We start from the raw sequence: 21,282 nt of genomic DNA, 5'->3' as shown, positions 1-21,282 counted from the left end.
CTTATTTGGAACTGTTTTTTAAAAACTATACTTTTTGTTTACTCTGATGCATTGTGTGTGTACATATGCACGTTTGTGTGTATTTTGTTGATATTTTTAGTTCAGAATTTCTAACACTTCCTCCATGGCTTAATGTTACTACTCATTTATTCATTTATCTGTCCAGTCGATAGTAGTCATACAACGTGGCAGACACTGCACAAGCATTGAATAGACACATAATAGAATGCTGTCTCTGCTCAAATCAAAACAATTTAATCTTCTCTCCTCTTTTTGCAATCCTCTTTTTTCAATTTATTTTAAGATTTCTTTAATGCAGAAATGATGAACATTTCCTTTGGTGAATATTATAATTTTTTTCTGCGTAGGGTGTCCAGTCGTGTCACTAGCCTCATAATATTGCTCAGTGATGGAGTTCTGAGCCTCTTTGTAATCAGGTGATGAAATATAGTAAAGACACCTGGGTCTGTCATCTTTTGCTGTGATGACTTAGAGGACTTTGGCTCATTGATTGGTTTAATGTGCTGGCACAGTTATTAAGGAATTCTTCAATTTACTAGCAACATAATGGCTGCTTAAAAATCACAACAGGTGTGCTTGCGTGGCTCAGTTGATTAAACACCTGCCTTCAGCTCAGGTCATGATCCTAGGGTCTGTGGATTGAGCCCCACTTTGAGCTCCCTGCTCAGTGGAGAGTCTGCTGCTTCCCTCTGTGTACTCACTCTCCCTCTCTCAAATAAATACATACATTAAAGAAAACCACAACAGTTATAATATTACAAATATATAATAGCAATTACCTGATGAATAAATGTAAAATATTATCAGAAGTAAACTTTTAAAAGGCCAAAGTTATTTTCCAGTTCTTTTTTCTTCTGGTAAGCTAAAGAAATTAGTATTAAATTAAATTCACATGTTAAAATAGATTATAAGGCAACATTTTTTATAATAAATTTATTTTTTATTGGTGTTCAATTTACCAACATACAGAATAACACCCAGTGCTCATCCCATCAAGTGCCCATCACCCATTCACCCCCACCCCCCACCCTCCTCCCCCTCCACTACCCCTAGTTCATTTCCCAGTTAGGAGTCTTTATGTTCTGTCTCCCTTTCTGATATTTCCCACACATTTCTTCTCCCTTCCCTTATATTCCCTTTCACTATTATTTATATTCGATTATAAGGCAACATTAAACGAACAGATAAGACAAATGAATGTATCTCAAATATTATTAGACACTATTATTAGGTGAACTTCATAGAATATCTGTGGAGTTCACTGTCTCTAAGAGGTGGATTATCTGCATTTAGGATAGCAGTACATGGGAGGGACTAGTACTTGACCAGATATTAACACTTTTGGATTCAGTTTACTGTAGGTCTTAGCTTTTAAATATGCAAAATTGAGATTAGTAATATGTCATTATTTTATTTTATTTTTTTAAATATTTTATTTATTTATTCATGAGAGACACAGAGAGAGGCAGAGACACAGGCAGAGGGAGAAGCAGGCTCCCTGTGGGCAGCCCGATGTGGGACTCGATCCCAGGACCCTGGGATCACGACCTGAGCCAAAGGCAGACACTCAACCGCTGAGCCACCCAGGCACCCATCACTATTTTATTTTTAATAATCAGCCTAGGGCAGCCTGGGTGGCTCAGTGGTTTAGTGCCGCCTTCGGCCCAGGGCCTGATCCTGGAGACCTGGGATTGAGTCCCACGTTGGGCTCCCTGCGTGGAGCCTGCTTCTCCCTCTGCCTGTGTCTCTGCCTCTCTCTCTGTGTCTCTCATGAATAAATTAAAAAAAAAAATCTAAAAAAAAAATCAGTCTAAAAAAAGCACTTGTATTTAGATTTCCAGCATGATGTTTGGCATGTATATAAAGCCCAGTATATATTTCTTAGGAATGAATGCTGAGAGTTCAAAGAAAGAATAGGTTATTTACATATCTCTATTATAATCATTGACCATTAAACACCATCTTAGTAATAATATCACACTTCTATCTTCTTTAGTAGAGGTTGCTATATTTGGGGTGTCTGGGTGGCTCAGTTGGTTAAGCGTCTGATTCTTGGTTTTCAGCTCAGGTCATGATCCACAGGGTCCTGAGATCGAGCACTATGTGAGGCTCCCAGCCCAGAGTCTACTTGTCCTTTCTTCTCCCCCTCTGCTCCTCCCCGTCCTCCACTCTCTCTCAAATAAATAAAAATCTTACAAAAAAAGAAATTGTTATATTTAATCATCTATAATCAAAATTTATACAGTTATTCCATTTTTTTATTATACAACTAAAACTCTCCTTTATGCCTGTTAGTAACAGGAAATTAGAATGGAAAACAAACAAACATAGGGAGTGTGGTGTTTGTCTTAGGACTATCAGAAAACACATTCCAACTAGCTTAAGAAAAAAATAATAAATTATTGGTTCTGTGATTGAAAGCAAGCGGTTGGAAGTAGCCTCTGTCTCATCAGGATTCAGACTTTAAACATTTCAGTTGTTGCAACCATAACTACACCTGGAAAAATGGAATCTTTCTAAGAAAGGAATAGGGAAATGAGATACTATTATTGGATAGATTTAGACACCTATTAGTTTCTATGGTCAGAGAAGTCAGGTAGTATGGTATTTAGAGTATTTAAAATCACAGAGAAATTTGAAGGATGTAACATATTTAATGGACAGGATGCCTACAGAACTGTCAAACATTACATCTGTACTAGAATTATTTTCAACTTTTTAAAGCAATCTCTATACCCAATGTGGGGCTCAAACTCACGACCCTGACTTACATGCTCTTCTGAGACAGCCAGGTGCCCCTTATTGGGCTTTTTAAAATAAATTAACCTTACTTAATATATCAGATTAAAAACAATAACAGCAAGTAGTAATCCCATTTCTTTTGCAGTCTGCCATGTGAAATGCTTGAAGAAAGGACTTTAAATGAATTAAATAGACTCACAGCATACTAACTGGTCTAAGAAAAATAAATGATCAATTCATATATAACTACGAGCTAATGCTAATAGATAACTTCTATGGATATTCCTGATGGTTGATAACATACAGGGCATGTATTGTGTGCCAGGCACTGTGCTAGACCCCTTACATCAATTTTTTTTCTTTTAATTGCCTCTTGTCATATATGTGAATGTAGGTTTTCCTCATGCTTTTGTTCCTTGAATCTGCTGACACTGATCTCACGATGGAATGTGCCCATCTTTAGTTTTCCTTTTTTATTTTCATCAGCAGCGTGCTCATGTGTCCAAACCTCAAGCAAATATAATGACATAGAAAAATACTGTTTTTCCAGAACCCCTATCTTCAGTTTACTGCATCAACCACTCTCAGCTGTCTTTGGGAATTTTTGCTCGTAGTCACCACTCTCGCCCCCCTACACACATGCATGCACACACAGACACAATAGGTTCCTAAGTTCTTTTATTCACAAAGAGCTACAGAGCTGCTGATTATCATGTCCTATAGACCTGGTTGACTGGAGCTCACGTCAAGGGCAGTGGAGGGTGGGTTTACCAGGTCAGATTGTGACAAAAATATATTAATCAGAATTTATGAATTGTAATGGATTTGTGCTAAACAGTATGGATCTTGGTGGGCAGGAACCATTGACACAACTCATTTTTAACAAGAGTAGCCTTAATATTCACCTGATTGACTTCATTTTTTGGAACTGAAAAGTAATGAATATTAAGAATGTGATTTTTTAAAAAGCAACTTTAGCAGACAATACAGTTGCTCAAAATTTGTCAGGCTGTGGATCATGTGCAGAGTCAAGCGTACAGCCAAGAAAAGAGAATTAGTAATTTGGACAGGAAGTTGATCTCCATTTGAATTTTGAATGTGTCATATATTTCAGATGTTGGCTATAAAATCCTGATTTTCAGTTCCAATATTTAAATCTTTTCTTTGGCACCATCTTACTTCCATGTGGAAGCTTTGTACTTTGCTTCCGATTTTTAACATAAATTCATTCTATTCATCAGAGGCCAAGTTTTATAGGAGAGTGGCATGCAAGGGACTGTCACTCACAATATACATTTTTAAGATGGAATGGTCTATTTTGCCCAGATTTAATTTTGACTCCTTGGAAACAATGGGAAACTAAAGTAATTCATCTCTCAACTTGCTAGGAGATGCTTTAAATTTCAGTAAGCAGCAGTATTATGTTAGCATGGAACATTTGGGTAAATTTGTTTCAAGGAGATAATAAATAACTAAACTACTTGGTTAAAAATCAGAAACAAAACAGTTTGTTCTTGTCATCTGGTGTTGCTCAAATGATGAAAAATAGCTCTCTAAAGGTTTAACTAATCTGTGAATCTAGTTTGATGCTGTTGCTGGCTTTGTCCAATCACACTGCGTGTAATACCCTAAAACCCACTAAAAACCTTTGTATTTGAGTGTAAATACCTTCCAAGGTGATGTTGTCCAATAATTTGCATGAAAACATCAAGCCAGAAGCATAGTAGAGAAACAGGATGACTCAATTTTGTATTCTGTGCCTGTAATAATTAGCTTATCTGGCATTGTCCTAAAATATTAAAAGATAACTGATATAAGTGTGTTTCCCTGGAGGAGGGGCTGAGGGGATTTTGAGTGATAGGATAAGTGAATGAATCACAAACACATGTATACACACGCATGCACGCACATGCGCTTGAACTGATTGTAAATGCAGGAGGAATATTTAAACCATCTGAAGTTTTTAACTCTCACCTATTTTGAAACCGGGGGAAATTTTGGCCGGTGTGGTCATGCCATCCAAGGGTAACTAACGAGAGATACTCTTCAGTTATAGCAGGTCAGAGCAACTGGCTCTGATATTCTTGGCACATGTGTACCAGGAGGATGAGAAACTTGCTTCTTATGGGCACAGTGTGGATAGTCTTCATTTTTATTTTTCCAAAGCCCTACAGAATAAGGTCGCCAGAGTATCATTGAATGAGTGAGCTTGGCTCCCTCTGTTTGTTGGGAGACCCCAAATCTCCCTGGGTACAGTCTGAGTGGGATGGAGGCAGGGGGCCCAGTAAAGGAGAAAAGGACTCAGCTGATACTTCCTCTTTTTCAGTTCTGCCCCCCTCAGGCCATGTAGCTGTTTTTACACAGTTTGGTCTCCTAATTTTCATCCCTATAAGACAGACAGCAGAACATAAAAATAGGCTGATTCAGTGTGAATTGTACTTTATTCCTGAGAATTGTCTTTTAACCCAATCCCTTTGAGATTGGTTTTGGATATATTTTGAGCGATTTGATTTCAGACTCTGTTAGTTTAACGTAGCCGCACATGTCATATATTTTAAATAGTAGAGGAGATAGCTAAAAATGAATACGATGGGGAAGAGAATTATTATGACTTCACCAAATTAGAATTTTCCTCAAGCTTATATTTAAAATAATATCTAAGCCACTCTTCAACTCTAAACAAAAGCCATGGTTAAGTAAACAATTCTAATTTTATGTAAGAAAGCATGAGGAACTGAGAGTGGAAATATTATTTATAGATGATTATACAAATTAAACGTTCTGTGAATGTTTGCCATTTATTTTAATGTCCTATGGCCACGATAGTGAGCTGGTTGATGAATTAAATGCAGTTACACTTTCCCCAAATCCTGATGCCCTGTGTAGATTTATGCTTACTGAAATGGATCAATTGAGCTTTTCTGTTAGGTAAGATCAGGGAGTAAATGAAATGTGCATCCTGTCACTGCGAAGTTTAGGGTTTGAGAAAGTCTGTTTATAAGAAATGAGGTAAAAAATGCCTCTAAGCCAAAAGCAACGTCACATGCATTGGTGAAGACATTTTGTTGTTAAGGCAGTGGATGTAGCAACCAGTTGCGCAGTCCATTATGATCTTTGTTCTCTTATTAAATCATGACAAACTGTCTAAGAACACATTCAATTAATTACTTTAGAGTTTTATTAGAAAGCCATACTTCTGTTTTCCTTTGTATTTATATTTTGACCATATAAGAAATGAACATTGTATAAAGAAAGCATTTTCTTTTTTTTTTTTTTGAAAGAGAGAGAGGGGGAATGAGGGAGAGCAGGGGAGGAGGAGCAGAGGGAGAGGGAGAGAATCTCAAGCAGACTCCCTGCTGAGTGCAGAGCCTCACAGGGGCTTGGTCTAGGAGGGTGAGATCAGGACCTGAGCTGAAATCAAGAGACAGTCGCTTAACTGATTAGCACCCCTAAAGAAAGCTTTTGAAAAGTAGAGAAATAAAATACCGCAGTTAAAGTAAGTATGGTTGTTGTATATGCAGTATAATTTTATTGACTAAGGTGGTTTGGGTTTTTTTCCCAGTTTACTTAATAGAAGAAAAAAATCAATTTTGGGGATCTTATGTCTTCCAGAGTCTAGAAAGCCTGTTGCAAATGCATAAAATTTAAATAAAATTTGCAATACACATTTTCATTAAGTTTTAGAAGCAATATAGAGTTTCTGGAAGAAAAGTAATAGGATTTTGTATAAAATATAGTGCAGTAACAAAAGGAAAAACGTCTGAAAACTCTCCAATAAACTTATATTTTCTTCGTTTTTATTTTTATTTCAGGCACACTTTAATGTAATAGAATAAAAATACTTAGTTTAAGTTAAAATATAGTGCAGTAACAAAAGGAAAAACTTCTGAAAACTCTCCAATAAACTTATATTTTCTTCATTTTTATTTTTATTTCAGGCACACTTTAATGTAATAGAATAAAAATATTTAGTTTAAGTTAAACACTTAAAGTTAAGTGTTTCTTTATCATGCTTTATCCTCTTTGATTCTGTATGTGATATTCTTAATTGTAGGTTTAATTAAATTCTCTTTATTTGTTATATGTGACCCTGTGTATAAGAAAGAAAATTAAAAAAAAATGTAGTCTGTTAGCTCTATTACCATGGGCCAAATGTAAGTCTAAATATATTAGTTGTTTTATGTAATTGGTCAGTGTCTGTTATTTTATTTAAAAGCTAGGGATAGCTATGTTTAACCTATCTTTTTGTCTCTCTTGGCACAGCAATGTGTGTATATAGATATTTAATGAATGTTGAAAATAATGATGTTGAATCACTTGAAATTTAATGCAGTATCATCTTATTTTCTACATTTAAATTCTGTAAATGTAAAGAAGTTAGCAGGAATAAAGTCTAAAATGAAGATAGGGATCCCTGGGTGGCGCAGCGGTTTGGCGCCTGCCTTTGGCCCAGGGCGCGATCCTGGAGACCCGGGATCGAATCCCATATCGGGCTCCCGGTGCATGGAGCCTGCTTCTCCCTCTGCCTGTGTCTCTGCCTCTCTCTCTCTCTGTGTGACTATCATAAAATAAAAATAAAATTAAAAAAAATAAAATGAAGATAAACTTATTTCGATATTTTATCTTTTGATGGAATCCACATTCCAATTTGAAAATTGTCTCCTAAGTATAAATTACAGTGTTGCAAGAGGAATCAATAAACTGGTAATTAGATTTGAGACTCTGGTGGATTCAGAAGATTCTCTTACTTTGTGTATATGATGAATTCTGATTTTGTATTTTAGCTTTGTTACAAAATTAATGCTGTAAGAAATGCTTCAGGAATTAGAATTTTTATGCATGTTAAAATTCCTTAGCTACTTAATTCTTTTTAAAGGAATTAATTAAATGGTAATTTTTAGAGCTGTTGATTCTAAATGAAATAAATTCAAAGTCATGGTTTCCTTCAGTATTATGAGTTATGCATCCTGTTATTTATTAATATAGTTTTTAGTTTGGTCTTCAGATATATCTATCATCTATAGAACTTTGGGATCATGGTATATTTCTCAGATCAAAAAAGGAGAGGCAGATTCTTTAGGAAATAAATTTGAGAGACAAAACAAGATCTGTTTTATTCCTGGAGATGTATAATGTACATTCATATACTGAAACTCAAAAGCTGAAAAGAGATGATTTTAACTTCACTATTTATTCTAAAGTCATAGGGCCATAGAATATCTTAAGAACTAGTTATTTCTAACTAGTGGAGGGGGAATATATTTTAAGAAGCACTAATTTATTGAATTTCTTAGAGTAATTTTCTTTTTACAAAAATGTGTACTGTATTTTCCTTTAATACAATTTCAGAGTATCCATGTTTTAGGTATTAAATGAGGCACAGAAAAATGCATTTTTACCTAGTGCTCCAGTTTCTCCTGAAGACATAGGGAAGATGGATCATATCTCCAATCAGGAGAAGAAAGGAAAAGGAAATCAGTATAAGTGGGTTATTTTAACATTGCAGAGAACTAAACTAGTCTTGGAGCCTCAAAGAATAAAACTTTTAAATTCCTTGACAGTCATTTGTTCATTCTTTCCTTTCCATTTTCATTCTGTAACACAATTTATATCCATAATATATAGTTATGGCATAGCTGAGCAACATCAATGGCTGATGGAAATGTCTGGATACATTTATTCTCAAAGAGCCAGTGCTCATTCACCACTTTGGTAGAATATGATAATATTAGTGTGTTAGATAATCTGATCTTTTTTGCTGTCTCGATTCAATTATTCTTGATCTCTTGTCTGAATCTCATGAGGAAATTTATGCCAATATTGTCCAGATATACCTTTCTTCACTAATTTCAACATGTGATATATATATATATGTACATATATATATATATATTTTAAAGTCACATTGTCAGTGAAGTATGTACAGCCACATTTGTACATTTTTCTTGAATTATTCTGTTTATGATTTTATGATTTAGGGGTGTGTGTTGTGAGTGTGTACATATATAACTTCTATGCATTATGCATTATTTTTTCTTGACAAATGATTCTCAGACCTATACTGAGATACATTTTCCTCAGTGCAAGATATATCACTGATATAGTGTTTTAATATGGTTTTAGAAAATATTGGCTTATCTTTATGGATCTTCGTGGAGTATTTTATGAAAGGAATATTATGAGGGGTTTATTATTTAAAATATACATAAAATATATGCAGTGCTTGATCCAGTATATTTTTACATTTTTACTCAAATCAATAAAGCACTCTTCTTTTCTTTTTTTATAGAGCAATGAAGTTGTCTACTACAATGCCAAGGATGATCTTGATGTGAGTATTAAAAGTTTTACATTAAACTTCGAGATAAACTGAATTATGCTAGGATGACTGGCTTTATAGAACAAGCTGACGTAGCAGGTTCAGTTTTTCAGAAAACATTCTCTAGCATAAACAGAATACTGGTTTGACCTAACAAGGTAGTGATGGATTTTAGGGCTTATGTGATCTTTAATAAATTGTCTTTGGCATCTTTCTGGGTGGAAAAGCCATGTGTTTCTCTGGATCTGAACTTTCGCTGTGTCCTGTGCAGACCTCAGCCCTCCACGCTGACTGTGGTATCTCACACTCCATTAGCAACATGGGCAACAGAGTTTGGATCCCATCCATCTCTGGAGCCTGACTCTTGTCACCAGGATTACTAGGCAGGTCTTCTCTGGCCTGAACTGCACATTCCAGGGGGGCCACTTATTTCCCCTACAATGTGAGCCACACCTGGGAAGCTGTGCCTTGCCCAACCGATCTTTGAATCATAGTAGGTGTTCAATATGCCTTTTTCAGTAAATGACTGTAATGTACATATTCAGGTGATTTTCAAACATGGATTATTTTAGCACAAATAAGTTACTTCTAATATTGCCACATTTGAGCAGACTTGAGGGAGACATTTTAATGACTCAGTTATAGTGGAAGCATTTGCCAAATCATAAAAAAAAAAAGTTTACACTTAAGTTCATTTAAATTCTAATATATTTGACTTTTTTATCATGAAAAAATATTTATTTACACCTATTTATCCAAAAGTGTTTGTTGAGGGCTTCTTGTATTTTTGGTATCCTTCCAAGAACTTGGGATAGATTTGTGAACAAGTCAAACAAATATAAAAAAAATTACCATTTATTATTCACACTTTTTAATCTGACTCAGAAAATACATTTATGTACTATTTTCTCCTAGCTACTTCCCAGGAAAGTGAAAAACATATATAAATCAAGTGTAGCGGGCCTTTAGAAAAAAAAATTAAAAAACAACACAAGGTAGTTGGCTTGAGATGCCACACCTTTTCAAACTGCACCACTACTACTACTGCTGAACATCATAGTTTATTGAGCACTGATCTTGCCTGCACACTCCTGACCAGTCTACACACATTCTTTTATTTAATTCCTACTATGACACTATGAAGGAAGGAGCTTGTGTTTTCTTCATTTAATAAATGAAGAACTAGGATTCTTTTAAAAAGTGTTTTCTTTTTACTAGCTATGGGTATTTTGTTAGTGCTTTTATGATAATTATTATCCTTTTATGATAATTTTATACATCATTTTAATGATGTAGGAAGTTTGTTAGGGACAAACCAACAGCTAACACAAGGTGTTTTAATAGTTTATTGATTGATGGGGCACCTGGGTGGCTCAGTGGGTTAAGAGTCTGTCTCTTGATTTTGAATCATGTCATGATCTTGATGGTCAGGTCCTGAAAGCAAGCTCAGAATCGGGCTCTGTGCTCACTGGGGCGTCTGCTTGAGATTCTCTCCCTCTTCCTCTGCACCCCCCCCCTCCGCTTGCACTGGCTTTCTTTCTCTCTCTCTCTTCCTCTCCGAATAAATAAATCTTTTTTTTAAAGATATTTATTTATTTATTTACAAGAGACACAGAGAGGCAGAGACACAGGCAGAGGGAAAAGCAGGCTCCACCTAGGGAGCCCAATGTGGGACTCGATCCCGGGTCTCCAGGATCATGCCCTGGGCTGAAGGCGGCGCTAAACCGCTGAGCCACCCAGGAATCCCCCAAATGAATAAATTTTTAAAAATAGTTTATTGATTGGTATTAGAATGAATATTATCTTGGGGCATACATTTTGTTTCACTGTTAAATTGATTAGTATTTGATATTTAAAAATTATGTGGTCATTTAAAATATACATGATAAATCTTTTTCACCCTTCCTTGTGTTATACTAGTTATAGCTATTTACAAATAGTTTGTAAAACTATGACAAAGATTTCATATTAAATAAAGTAGTTGGATGAACATGCTTGGTCCAATCCCCCAATTGAGTGTTGCCTAAAGATGATGATACCAAATAATCATCAAATATGTTTGCAAATATGTTTTTCTTTTCCTTAAAGCAAATAAAGAAGTCCTATTTTTGGTGTGAAATAAAATAGTTTTGTTTACTTAAGTCAAGTTTGCTTCTGAATTAGAAAGTTCTTTTATTTTGCATAGAAATAGTGGGTTTTCTTTGTTCAGGATTTTAACAACCATATGCATAGATGTAGATGCAGCCTTTTAGTTAGCGCCTCCCCAGTTAGTATTCAGTGGTATAATAGAATAGTACAAAGGTAAAATTCATAGTAGTCAGTCACTATGCTGCAAAGTTAGTATATGTCCATTAAAATGGAAAAGTGTGCATGGATTGTGTATTTCTACTTCTTGAGCTGTGCTCAGTGCTTAGGGCTACATCATTTGCCCATACAGATGTTTATTCATTTATCCAAATAAAATTGTGTAGGAGAAAAAAGGATTAATACAAGTGAACCTATTGAACTCATCATGTTTTATTGCCTTCTTTCATCCCCAAAAGTCTATAATATTACAATAGGTTATAAACGTACCTATAAGAAAGATGCATTCTCTTTCTTAGGCCAAGAGATAAGCTTTAGCAAGTGAAATAAGACTCTATGAAAAGCAAAATATCAACTTTAAAATGTAAAACTTAAAAATGATGCACAGAAAAAAATAAAATGATGCTCAGGATTTAGAGAAAGTATTTTCAATTCTTTTTATATAAATAATAACTGTGACAATAATTCACAAAGAATATCGTATAGTAGGAAGAGGGTTAGTATAGAAGTGAGACTTTGCTTCACGCTTCATTCCAACCCCCAAATCATACTCACTTATAAGGCAGTAAAGCTCATTAAAATTGTTTGCCCTTCACCTAAGACATGCTCTAGATAATTAGGTGATCCACAGATTTCGTTGCAGTTCAGAATATTCTCGGAATACTTGTAGCAGGATCAAGTTTGTTGGAAAATTGTACTATTTTGTGTACATTTTTTGAGAGCTTATTAAGAACTATAAGGTAATTTATTTTATATTTCAATGAAACTTTTTTCTTTTTTTTCTTTTATTATTTTCATTTTTTTTTCAATGAAACTTTTCATTGGGGAAGATTATAGTGCTTTAGAAATGATAGTTCTATTGCTCTTGTAAACCCTTAGACATTGAATAAAAATGAACCATGGGCAGTGATTGGTGTATTGGTTTGACTCTTATAGAGAGAACTAAAGTAAATAAAAGTAACTGAAGGAGACAAAAGTTTATTTTCCTCATGTAAACATTCTAGATATGAGACCTAATGTGGCGAGTCTCAATCTTCTAGGCTCCAGGGTCCTTCTCTCAGTTTTTCCACCCTCTTCAGTACAGCCTTTCCATGTTGTGATCCAAGATTGCTGCTCCAACATACACACTGAGTTTTGCATCCTAGATAACAGAAAGGAGGCGCGTGGCAGTAGAAGGCAAGCCGTGGGCCTTTAAGTGTATGTTTGCAGATTGTACACATCGCTCACATCTGCATCCCTTGTCCGCAGCTTTGTGACCAGCCTTGCTGATTTGCATCAGGATGTGGGAATTTAATCCTCCCCAACGTAGCCATGCACTCCAACAAAATAGAGGATTCTGTTACTAAAGAGAGAATACTAATTGCAAAATAATTAGCAGCTTATGAACAGATCCTCAGTTCCCTCTTCTTGACTTATTGAAGTTAATTCCGAAATGCTACTCACTTATCTGAGTGACTTCTATTCAAGTTCTTCAACTTGGAACTGAGGGAAAAATTTTTTTTTTCAAAAGATTTTATTTATTTATTAGTGAGAGAGAGAGAGAGAGAGAGAGAGAGAGAGAGAGAGAGAGAAAGAGAGAGAGAGAGAGGCAGAGACACAGGCAGAGGGAGAAGCAGGCTCCAGGCAGGTAGCCCAACGTGGGACTCGATCCTGGGTCCCCAGGATCACACCCTGAGGTGAAGGCAGATGCTTAACCACTCAGTCACCCAGGCATCCCAAAAAAACTCTTTTTTTATAGTACAATGTATATAAAATTATGTGCTTTATTGAATATCTCTTGGTCTCTCCTAATGCATGTGTTTTGATGAGTATAATTAAATTATTTTTGCAATGGAAATATTTATTATCTTACAATGAAAGAAAGTTAAGACATGTAAGTAAATGTTACACTTTGATATTCTAATTTTGGTTTACAGTAGTTACACATTTTTTTTGAAGATTGTTTCTTATCTGATGAAGTTGGACTTCCATGGCGAAATTTACAAACTTTACCAGAAGTCTTGAAATAGAGGTGGATTTAATTGGCTCCAATACTCACAACTTGTAGTGCTTAACATTTTGTATATCAAATGTTAACAAATCATAATGTCATCTCATTGTTTTGGTTCACATTGGCTTGTCATCACTGTTCTTTGCCCTTTGGACTTTTTATATACTGATTTAATTATTTAAAGTAGTTTTATTACTCAAATCCATAAAACCACATCCAGTAATAAAAATAGGTAACTGGAAATTAAAGAATGGGAGTTTTATCATCTCACACATCAGCAGCTAATATCTAGTGAATAAATGAACTAGTTGGATTGGTAATATTGAGACAATATTATTGATTAATAAATTTGTCCTCATTTGTTTAAGTGGTAGTATAAATGGTTGAGAGCTGATGTTTATGTTTTAAATGTTATGCCTCCTGAAGGAGACCAAAGGATTGTAAATCCTGAGCCTGTGATTATGATTTTTAACTTTTTCTCCATTTCTGTTTTAGCAGGAAAGGATTTTTTTTTTTAAGGAAAGGATTTGTTTTTCCATTATCATGCATAGTGGTATAGTGATCATTTTCTCGATGTACTACCTCTCTTACATCAGTCATTTTGTTTCCATGTCCATGATGAATGTATGATTTTAGACATTATTCTTAAATATTTATTTAAGAGCTTCTTGAAATGGAGCTTAAGAGCTTCACATTTTATTTTATGCTTCTACATTATCCATGTACCTTTAATGATCTATATTATTAACATGTAAATATGTGTAAAATACTATATCCCTAATTCTTTTTCAATTGTCAAGATCTTCATATCAGTTATTATTGCCTTTGTTTGGCATTTGAGACACTGATGAAACTTATCTATTTCTTTCCTAAGTCATCGTGAATTTTATAAAGAAATGGCAGTTTCTTCTTGGAGGTACAACCAGTCTTTTTAAATTATTCCCTTGGGATCCTTCCCTAGAGTGTTACTTCCTGGAGGGCAGCTGTTGGTACTCACAGCAGGTGACTTAGTTCTTACAGCAACCAGCACATTGTAATCACTTAGGTTTTTTCCCCCCAATAAGTCAGTGAATCAAAGTTTCAACAGAAGCTTTACTTGACACAAATACGAACTGGCTGATGATTAGCAAAGTCATAATTATATATATTCCATCTCTGTGCTCCATACTAGGTCTCATTTTTAAGGATCACCTTTTACCACCATGCTCAATTTCAGCCCAGTCCTGCGTGTTTCTGTTATCTGAAGAATTGGAATCAAAAGACCCTGAAGAAAATGTCCCCCCTTCTCAAATGCCTACTCATTACCAGAAACCATACTATACATTTTATTCCATTCTTTGCCTTCAAATTACAAATATGACAGAAGCAAGAACAAATGCTTGGAAAGAAATCTGTACCATTTTGCTGTTTCCTAATCCTGAGACAGGAAAAGTCTTCCTTCAGTTAAAACTAATCAGATAGAGGGCAGCCCTGGTGGCCCAGCAGTTTAGCACTGCCTTCAGCTCAGGGCGTGATCCTAGAGACCCTGGATTGAGTCCCACGTCAGGCTCTCTGTATGATGCCTGCTTCTCCCTCTGCCTGTGTCTCTGCCTCTCTCTCTCTCTCTCTGTCTCTATGAATACATAAATAAAGTCCTTAAAATAAAAAATGAAACCAGTCAGTGGAGGAGTACATGAAGAGATCAATAATAGTACAGTAAAAATACTGTAGTATTAAACATGTTTCCTTTGAGATATTCTTTCAGTTACTTCACAGATAACATTAAATGTATGCTTATTCTCTAAAGAAAGAACCAGTGATCTGTATGAAAAGTAGACTAAAATAAAATCATCAGAATCAATACTACTAAAATAACAATTTCACTGGATGAACTAACAAACTTGAGAGTGCAGATTATCCATCAGAAGAAAGAGGAAATACTCCCAGAATGTCAAAAATGTTTTAAAAAATTGTGTGAGAAACGATAACATATGGATGGGGACAATATGCAGTGAGGTAAACCATACATCATGTGTTCCCAAAGATCAAGTCAAAGCGTATGGATTAGAGATTAAAAAAAAAAAAGCTTAATGGAAGGAAGCATTCAGGTTTGCAAAGAAATCTGTATATAATTGTAGATTTGAAAAGCTACAGTGTTTCTTTCATTAGAGGAGACAATACGTTTACGTTGGTTAGGATACTGGACATAGAAATATTTTTTAGCAAAGATTTTTAAAGGATTTAGCCAAGATTTTCAAAACTCAAGAACATTTATACCAAAAACTTGCTCAAGGAAATCCAAGAAGAGATTTCTAGGAGGCAGCTATTTATTTAATTTGGCCTCGAATAGTGTTATGCTTAGCTTACAAGTGGACTTTGAAAACAGGTGGCTGAAATTTCCCCAGCAAGTGTGAAGCTCCGCGTATAGCAGAGCCAGATTCAATTACGGATACGTGTTGATGTGATGGCACAGTGTTAAGATCAGGATGAATCTGAATGATTTTGAATGTGGTACATTCTCCAGTTTGCCACAATCCCGTTGCTCCCTTGTTTTACTCTCAGCCTGTATCACCTATGCACACAACAGATGAAATAAAACAAAAATGTACAGGAGAGAATCTGTAGCATCCCAGCATTTAAGGGAAGGTGAGGGGAAGAGGGTGGGCATGTGGGATATGAATAACTGGAAATGAAGAAGGAGTAGCTTTCATAGTAGAAATAAATCATACAAAGAAGGACGTAAATTTAGTATATTTTGGATTCCAGATTAAATTTGGAATCTCCGGTTTCCTGTTATTCTTGCATGCTGGTCTATCAGCACTTAAGATTTGAATATACAGAATGATATATTCAAGTGCAATCTATTGATTTTGTTCATTATAATGATGATACATGGCCTCACTTAAAGGTAGAACAAGCGTTCAGAGGTGATCAATTATTCCTTTGGAATATAACCTTTCAGTTGGCTGCATCTGAGTTAGTTTGTGGGGAGCTGTCGGGTTATAAGCTTTTCAATGGCTGTGATATAAGACCATTCCTCAGGGGCATTTTATGATTTCTGTACTCCCATACTTAGATCAGTGGTATTTATATTCACCAGTGGGTATAAAAATACTACGTGACAGCCAGATTTAGCTGAAGCAGTTGCTGGAAGAAAGGGTAAAATTAATGTCCCTTTGGATTGCAATGGATGATGAAAAGTTATGACTATCATTATGTAAACAAATTTTCCAATCGAGACTTAAAGGTGCAGGTGTAACTGGGCTAAGTTATTTGCTGAGCCACAGTTCCATGCTGAGCACATAGCTTACTGGAAACTTAAGACACTTATTCCTATGGCCAGTGTGCTAATTAATGTTAACATATTCTCTCCTCCAATTATGTGATCATTATGCCCTACAATTTTTTTTAAATTTTATTTATTTATTCATGAGAGACACAGAGAGAGAGGCAGAGACACAGGCAGAGGGAGAAGCAGGCTCCATGCAGGTAGCCCGATGCGGGACTCAATCCCAGGACCCCGGGATCACACCCTGAGCCAAAGGCAGACGCTCAACTGCTGAGCCACCCAGGCATCCCTCCTACTATTTTTCTAATAAAATGCTAAGTATTCTTGATAAGCTAATTCAAGTACTACTTTCTCTGGAAGGTTTGTTGAGTTTTTTAGGTAGCGAATGGTATTTCCTTCCTCTGAGTGTCATAAACTAGTTGTCACACCTGTCTGGTCTTGTGGTATAATACACCATTTGTATACAGGGACTAACTTTTCTCTTAAATTTTTAGCACCTTGAGATAAGGATCTTAGTCACTTTTTCTCTAGTATTAGTAATAGTAGGAGTAATTTTTGAGATGATACCTGTTAAATTGGGTAGGTTTTATATGTTTCAATACCCATAGTACTTACATAGCATTTGTAAAAATGTGTTTACTTTTTAAAGTGGCGCTCTACTTGCAAAGTAACTAGGAAACCTCTGGCAAGGATGGTGGAAGTGAAAATGTTTGGTTTCGAGGTTGGGTGGAAACAAGTTAAGACGGGAGTGGCAAAGCTGGCCTTGACCATGGACACAGTTTTCTCATCTCTTCTCATCTAAGCCTCCCTCTCTTGGCTCTCGAAACAGTCATGAGGACCAGCAGTAATGTCAAAAAAGGCAATGTGGTTCCTCCACATCCAAAACTGATTCGAGTTGGGAATAAGCAGGTTTAGAATATTTATTTCCAATTCCTTCAAGTGACATGAGAATCAGGATTTGGGGTTCCAAGTCAGGGCAGATCTGATAAGCTAAATTATTATGAATCTCTGTGATGATATCAGACTTACTGTATTTACTCCATCAAACTAAAGATGGTGAATCTGCACATAATTAGAATAAGTAATAGTTGCTCAATTTCATTTCTGAAGAGGTGATAGCATTAAAATGGGTACCTCTCTATGTAACATTTTTTTAAACTTTTTCTTTTTACCAGGAAAAGATATCTTAAATGTATAGAAGACAGGAAAGTATAATATCTCCATAATTGCTTCCTCTATTATTTGCTTAAATATTTTATCATAAATTAGAGATATGCCATTTCATTTCTGTATACTTCTGTATGCAATTTGTTTTTCTCCTTTAAATAAATGACAAGACATACATGTATGATCATTATACACAGTGTTATACAGTGGAGGGAGCAGAGTGTGATGGTTAAGAGATTGTATTCTGGAGTGCCACTGCCTGGATTTGAATCCCAGCTCGGCCACTTTCCTAGCTAAGTGATATTGGCAGTCATATAATCTCTCTGTGTTTTACTCTCTTGATCTGTAAAATAAAGGTAATGGTAATAACTACCTCACATAGTTACTGTGAAAACTAGTTAACACATATAAAGCATGTAGAACTTTTCCATCTTATAGTAGGTAATCAAGAATGTTAATGAGCATAATTTAAAAAATAACAATTATTAATTTATTATAATAAATTTAAGATTTATTTGAAACGATTTTAGCTCCAAGTGGACCCTGTTTGTATGTGTGTATTTGCTGACAATACTGAAGGGGTATTAGATTGAGCTATTTTCCATTTTATTGTTATGAATATATATAATCCTTGCATTTGTATAAAAAACTTAAGACAATGCCTAACGAAATAAATACCTGAGTAGAATCTTTAAAAAACTATTTAAAAATATAAACACAACGCAGCGATTTGTCTTCATATCTTTGTAGATTTTGTCTAACCAGATTTGAAAGGAAAATTAAATGTCAAAAAATGAAAGAAAATGCTCCTAATGCAACATTTTTAAATGAAATTTCACATTCAAGTTCTCCTGAAATTTGAAATTCATTGAGGTTCTTAGTTTAGGTTTTAGAGACATCTGTCCCAACAAATCCTTAAATCCCCTGAAGGTTAGCGAAGCAGATTCCCCAGAAGGCTTGAGTTGTACCAGCAAGCTGCACTATTTTCTTAATTCCCAGAACAAGCAGAAAGAAAGCAGATCATTACAAACCCTTATTAACCTAATTCCAAGATCTATGTTTCTGACTAAATTTCAAATGAAATGATTTCAACCCCACAATTCCCATGTCGATAAGTTGAGTTGATTTATTTGGTACATTTTATCGTATTGATCGTGTTAAAAATTTTACCTGTCTGCGACATTTGGCTGGTCTCCTGAATTCCCTTGCATATTTATGTTGCTATTTATTTTCTTAGCAGAATCTTGTCTACATTAAAATTAATTCCAACATAATGCCCTAACTAAATGTCTTTTTAAAGCCCAATCTTTCATGATTTTATTTTATTTTAGAGAGACAAATGTGATTGTAGAATGAGCTAGTAGAGGTATGCATCAAACAGCAACACAGTCTATTCTAATTATTAATGAAAGAATTAAGCGAAAGTTTTTCTTTTTTTTACACTATCTTCTAATATGCGACCTTTATTTCAGACTCTGTTGATGACTGACATTGATTCCTCAAATAGGTGATGGCAGAGAAATCGAATATTAAATTGCTTCTGTATAGTAATTGGTTTAATCAGAATTGCTTTGTGTATTAGTTTAAAATAAATGGTTTAAATATTTTGGATGCTATATGTTTGGATTGTAACAATACTCAACATATATATGCTTATTCTATACTAGGCAGTGTTTTATATACAGTGCACCTTTTAAAGTCCACACTAATCCATTTGGACATATACTATTATTTTAATGATTTTCAGAAAAGACAAATACAATTTAATGAGCTCAAGAGACCTGCCCAGTGTCACACACATGGTATTTGATTATGCAGGGAATTGAATGTCATGCTGATGGTATGATCCATAGCGAGAGTCATGTGTCACTATTCTTGCCACCCTGCCTCTACCTGGGGCACCTTTGGGAGATGAGAAAGGGCCCTGATGCGGCTGTTATAAGACTGAAGGTTACAATCTTTTGAGAGTTTTGATTTAAAATTTTAATTTATTATGCCTACTCATTATTCTGTCCATGTTTAATTATTTGGTTTGTATTTTATCTAATCGGCTTCCTCATTGACAGTTATTTGTTTAAGGTAATTTGCAGTGGGTAAAATATGAGCTGTAGAATTGAAAAGATTGTTAGACTTGGCATCATAAATCCTCACTGATCTGATCCACTATCTGCAGTGGTATTTACTATTGATAGTTAAAAGTCTGCAGGCACCACTGTGTGAAATATAGCCACATTAAGGTTCGCTGGGGAGAAAACAAACAAACATGAAAGTAGTAAAAATATAGCTTAGATTAGGTTCTGTTTCTTCTAGGATTTCTGCCTTTTGGTTTTTGAAGCTTTTAAAATTTTTTGAGTCTCTTTTGGCAGTTTTCTAACGCTTTGTGCTCTTGGGCATATACTCCTTTTGCAAGGATAGTTTAAACATTGATTCTCAGTTGTTGGGAGAAGTGGCATATATAATTCTCTTTTAGATTCCATATCCACTTCTTTCTTTTCAAAGACTTTTTATTTAAAAAAATTGTTTTTAGAGAGAGAATGAGCTGGGGAAGGGGTCAGGGGAGAGCAGGGGAGAGAGAACCCTGAGCAGACTCCATGCCCAGTGCAGAGCCTGATGTGGGACTCCATCCCAGGGCCCTGAGATCATGGCCTGAGTTGAAACCAAGAGTTGGACACTTAACCAATGGAGTCACCCCAGCACCCCCAGTTCTTTCTTTTCAGAAGTAGTGTGTGGTACCTTTATTTAGAACTCTGTAAACATTAAGTTTGGAAAATTCACTGGCATCATATGGGCATTTTATACTTAACCTGTGTAAAAATTAGTAGGCTGCACAAAGATAGGGACTGAATTGTTTTGAATGGTATCTTTATCCTTTTTTTGGTTTGCACATATTAAGTGTACCTCCTGATATAAGAATATTTACTTATAAATTCTGTATATGTACTACTGAACTAGTATGTTTGTTAGTTCAGCTAATAGTTAATACTGTCAACTGGTATATTGACAAGCCTCAAAAGAGGCTTTAAAAGTTTAGTGAGACTTTACAAAGTTTAAATTTAAGAGCATATGGCATTAAAAATCACTGTAAGACAAAAAAAATCACTATAAGAAAAAGCATAAGCATTTTTCCAGGATGGTTAGTTATTAAATGCCTTTGGAAATTATGATGACCTCATATTACCATGGGAAATATCACATGACCATGGGGCACTATTATTCAATAATAAATATAAATCCAAATTGATAATAGTAACTTTTTTGACTGACTCGCCTAATTGAACTAATGGGACCACAGTTCCTATGTTGTAATGAGGCTAAAGAAGAGTCGGTGCTGGAAATAGAAGCATCATCTCTGTCCTTAACTTTTTGTTCGGTGCAGCTTCCATTACTAGCATTTGATCTTCGATAATTATGAATTTGCAAAGATCTTCTAGAATTACTGGCCCATGTGAAATAGGTTAAACCAGAGAAGGT

The 21,282-nt window shown here is 35.2% G+C and overlaps 1 protein-coding gene across 7 annotated transcripts in view; it reads left to right on the top strand.

Annotated features, from left to right (window-relative positions):
* The window catches only part of CACNA2D1 (calcium voltage-gated channel auxiliary subunit alpha2delta 1), a 476,566-nt gene that overhangs the window by 273,093 nt on the left and 182,191 nt on the right, over window positions 1-21,282 (top strand). For all 7 annotated transcript variants that reach the window (XM_055300850.1, XM_055300848.1, XM_055300849.1 and 4 more), the window contains exon 5: window positions 9,053-9,094. In XM_055300850.1, the coding sequence (XP_055156825.1) occupies window positions 9,053-9,094 (42 nt within the window). The remainder of the gene's footprint in view (window positions 1-9,052; window positions 9,095-21,282) is intronic.

This window comes from Nyctereutes procyonoides, unplaced genomic scaffold (assembly GCF_905146905.1).
Source record: "Nyctereutes procyonoides isolate TBG_1078 unplaced genomic scaffold, NYPRO_anot_genome, whole genome shotgun sequence".
Classification (NCBI taxonomy): domain Eukaryota; kingdom Metazoa; phylum Chordata; class Mammalia; order Carnivora; family Canidae; genus Nyctereutes; species Nyctereutes procyonoides.
The sequence above is the reverse complement of the archived record's forward strand: the minus strand, read 5'-3'. Positions and strand labels throughout refer to the sequence as shown.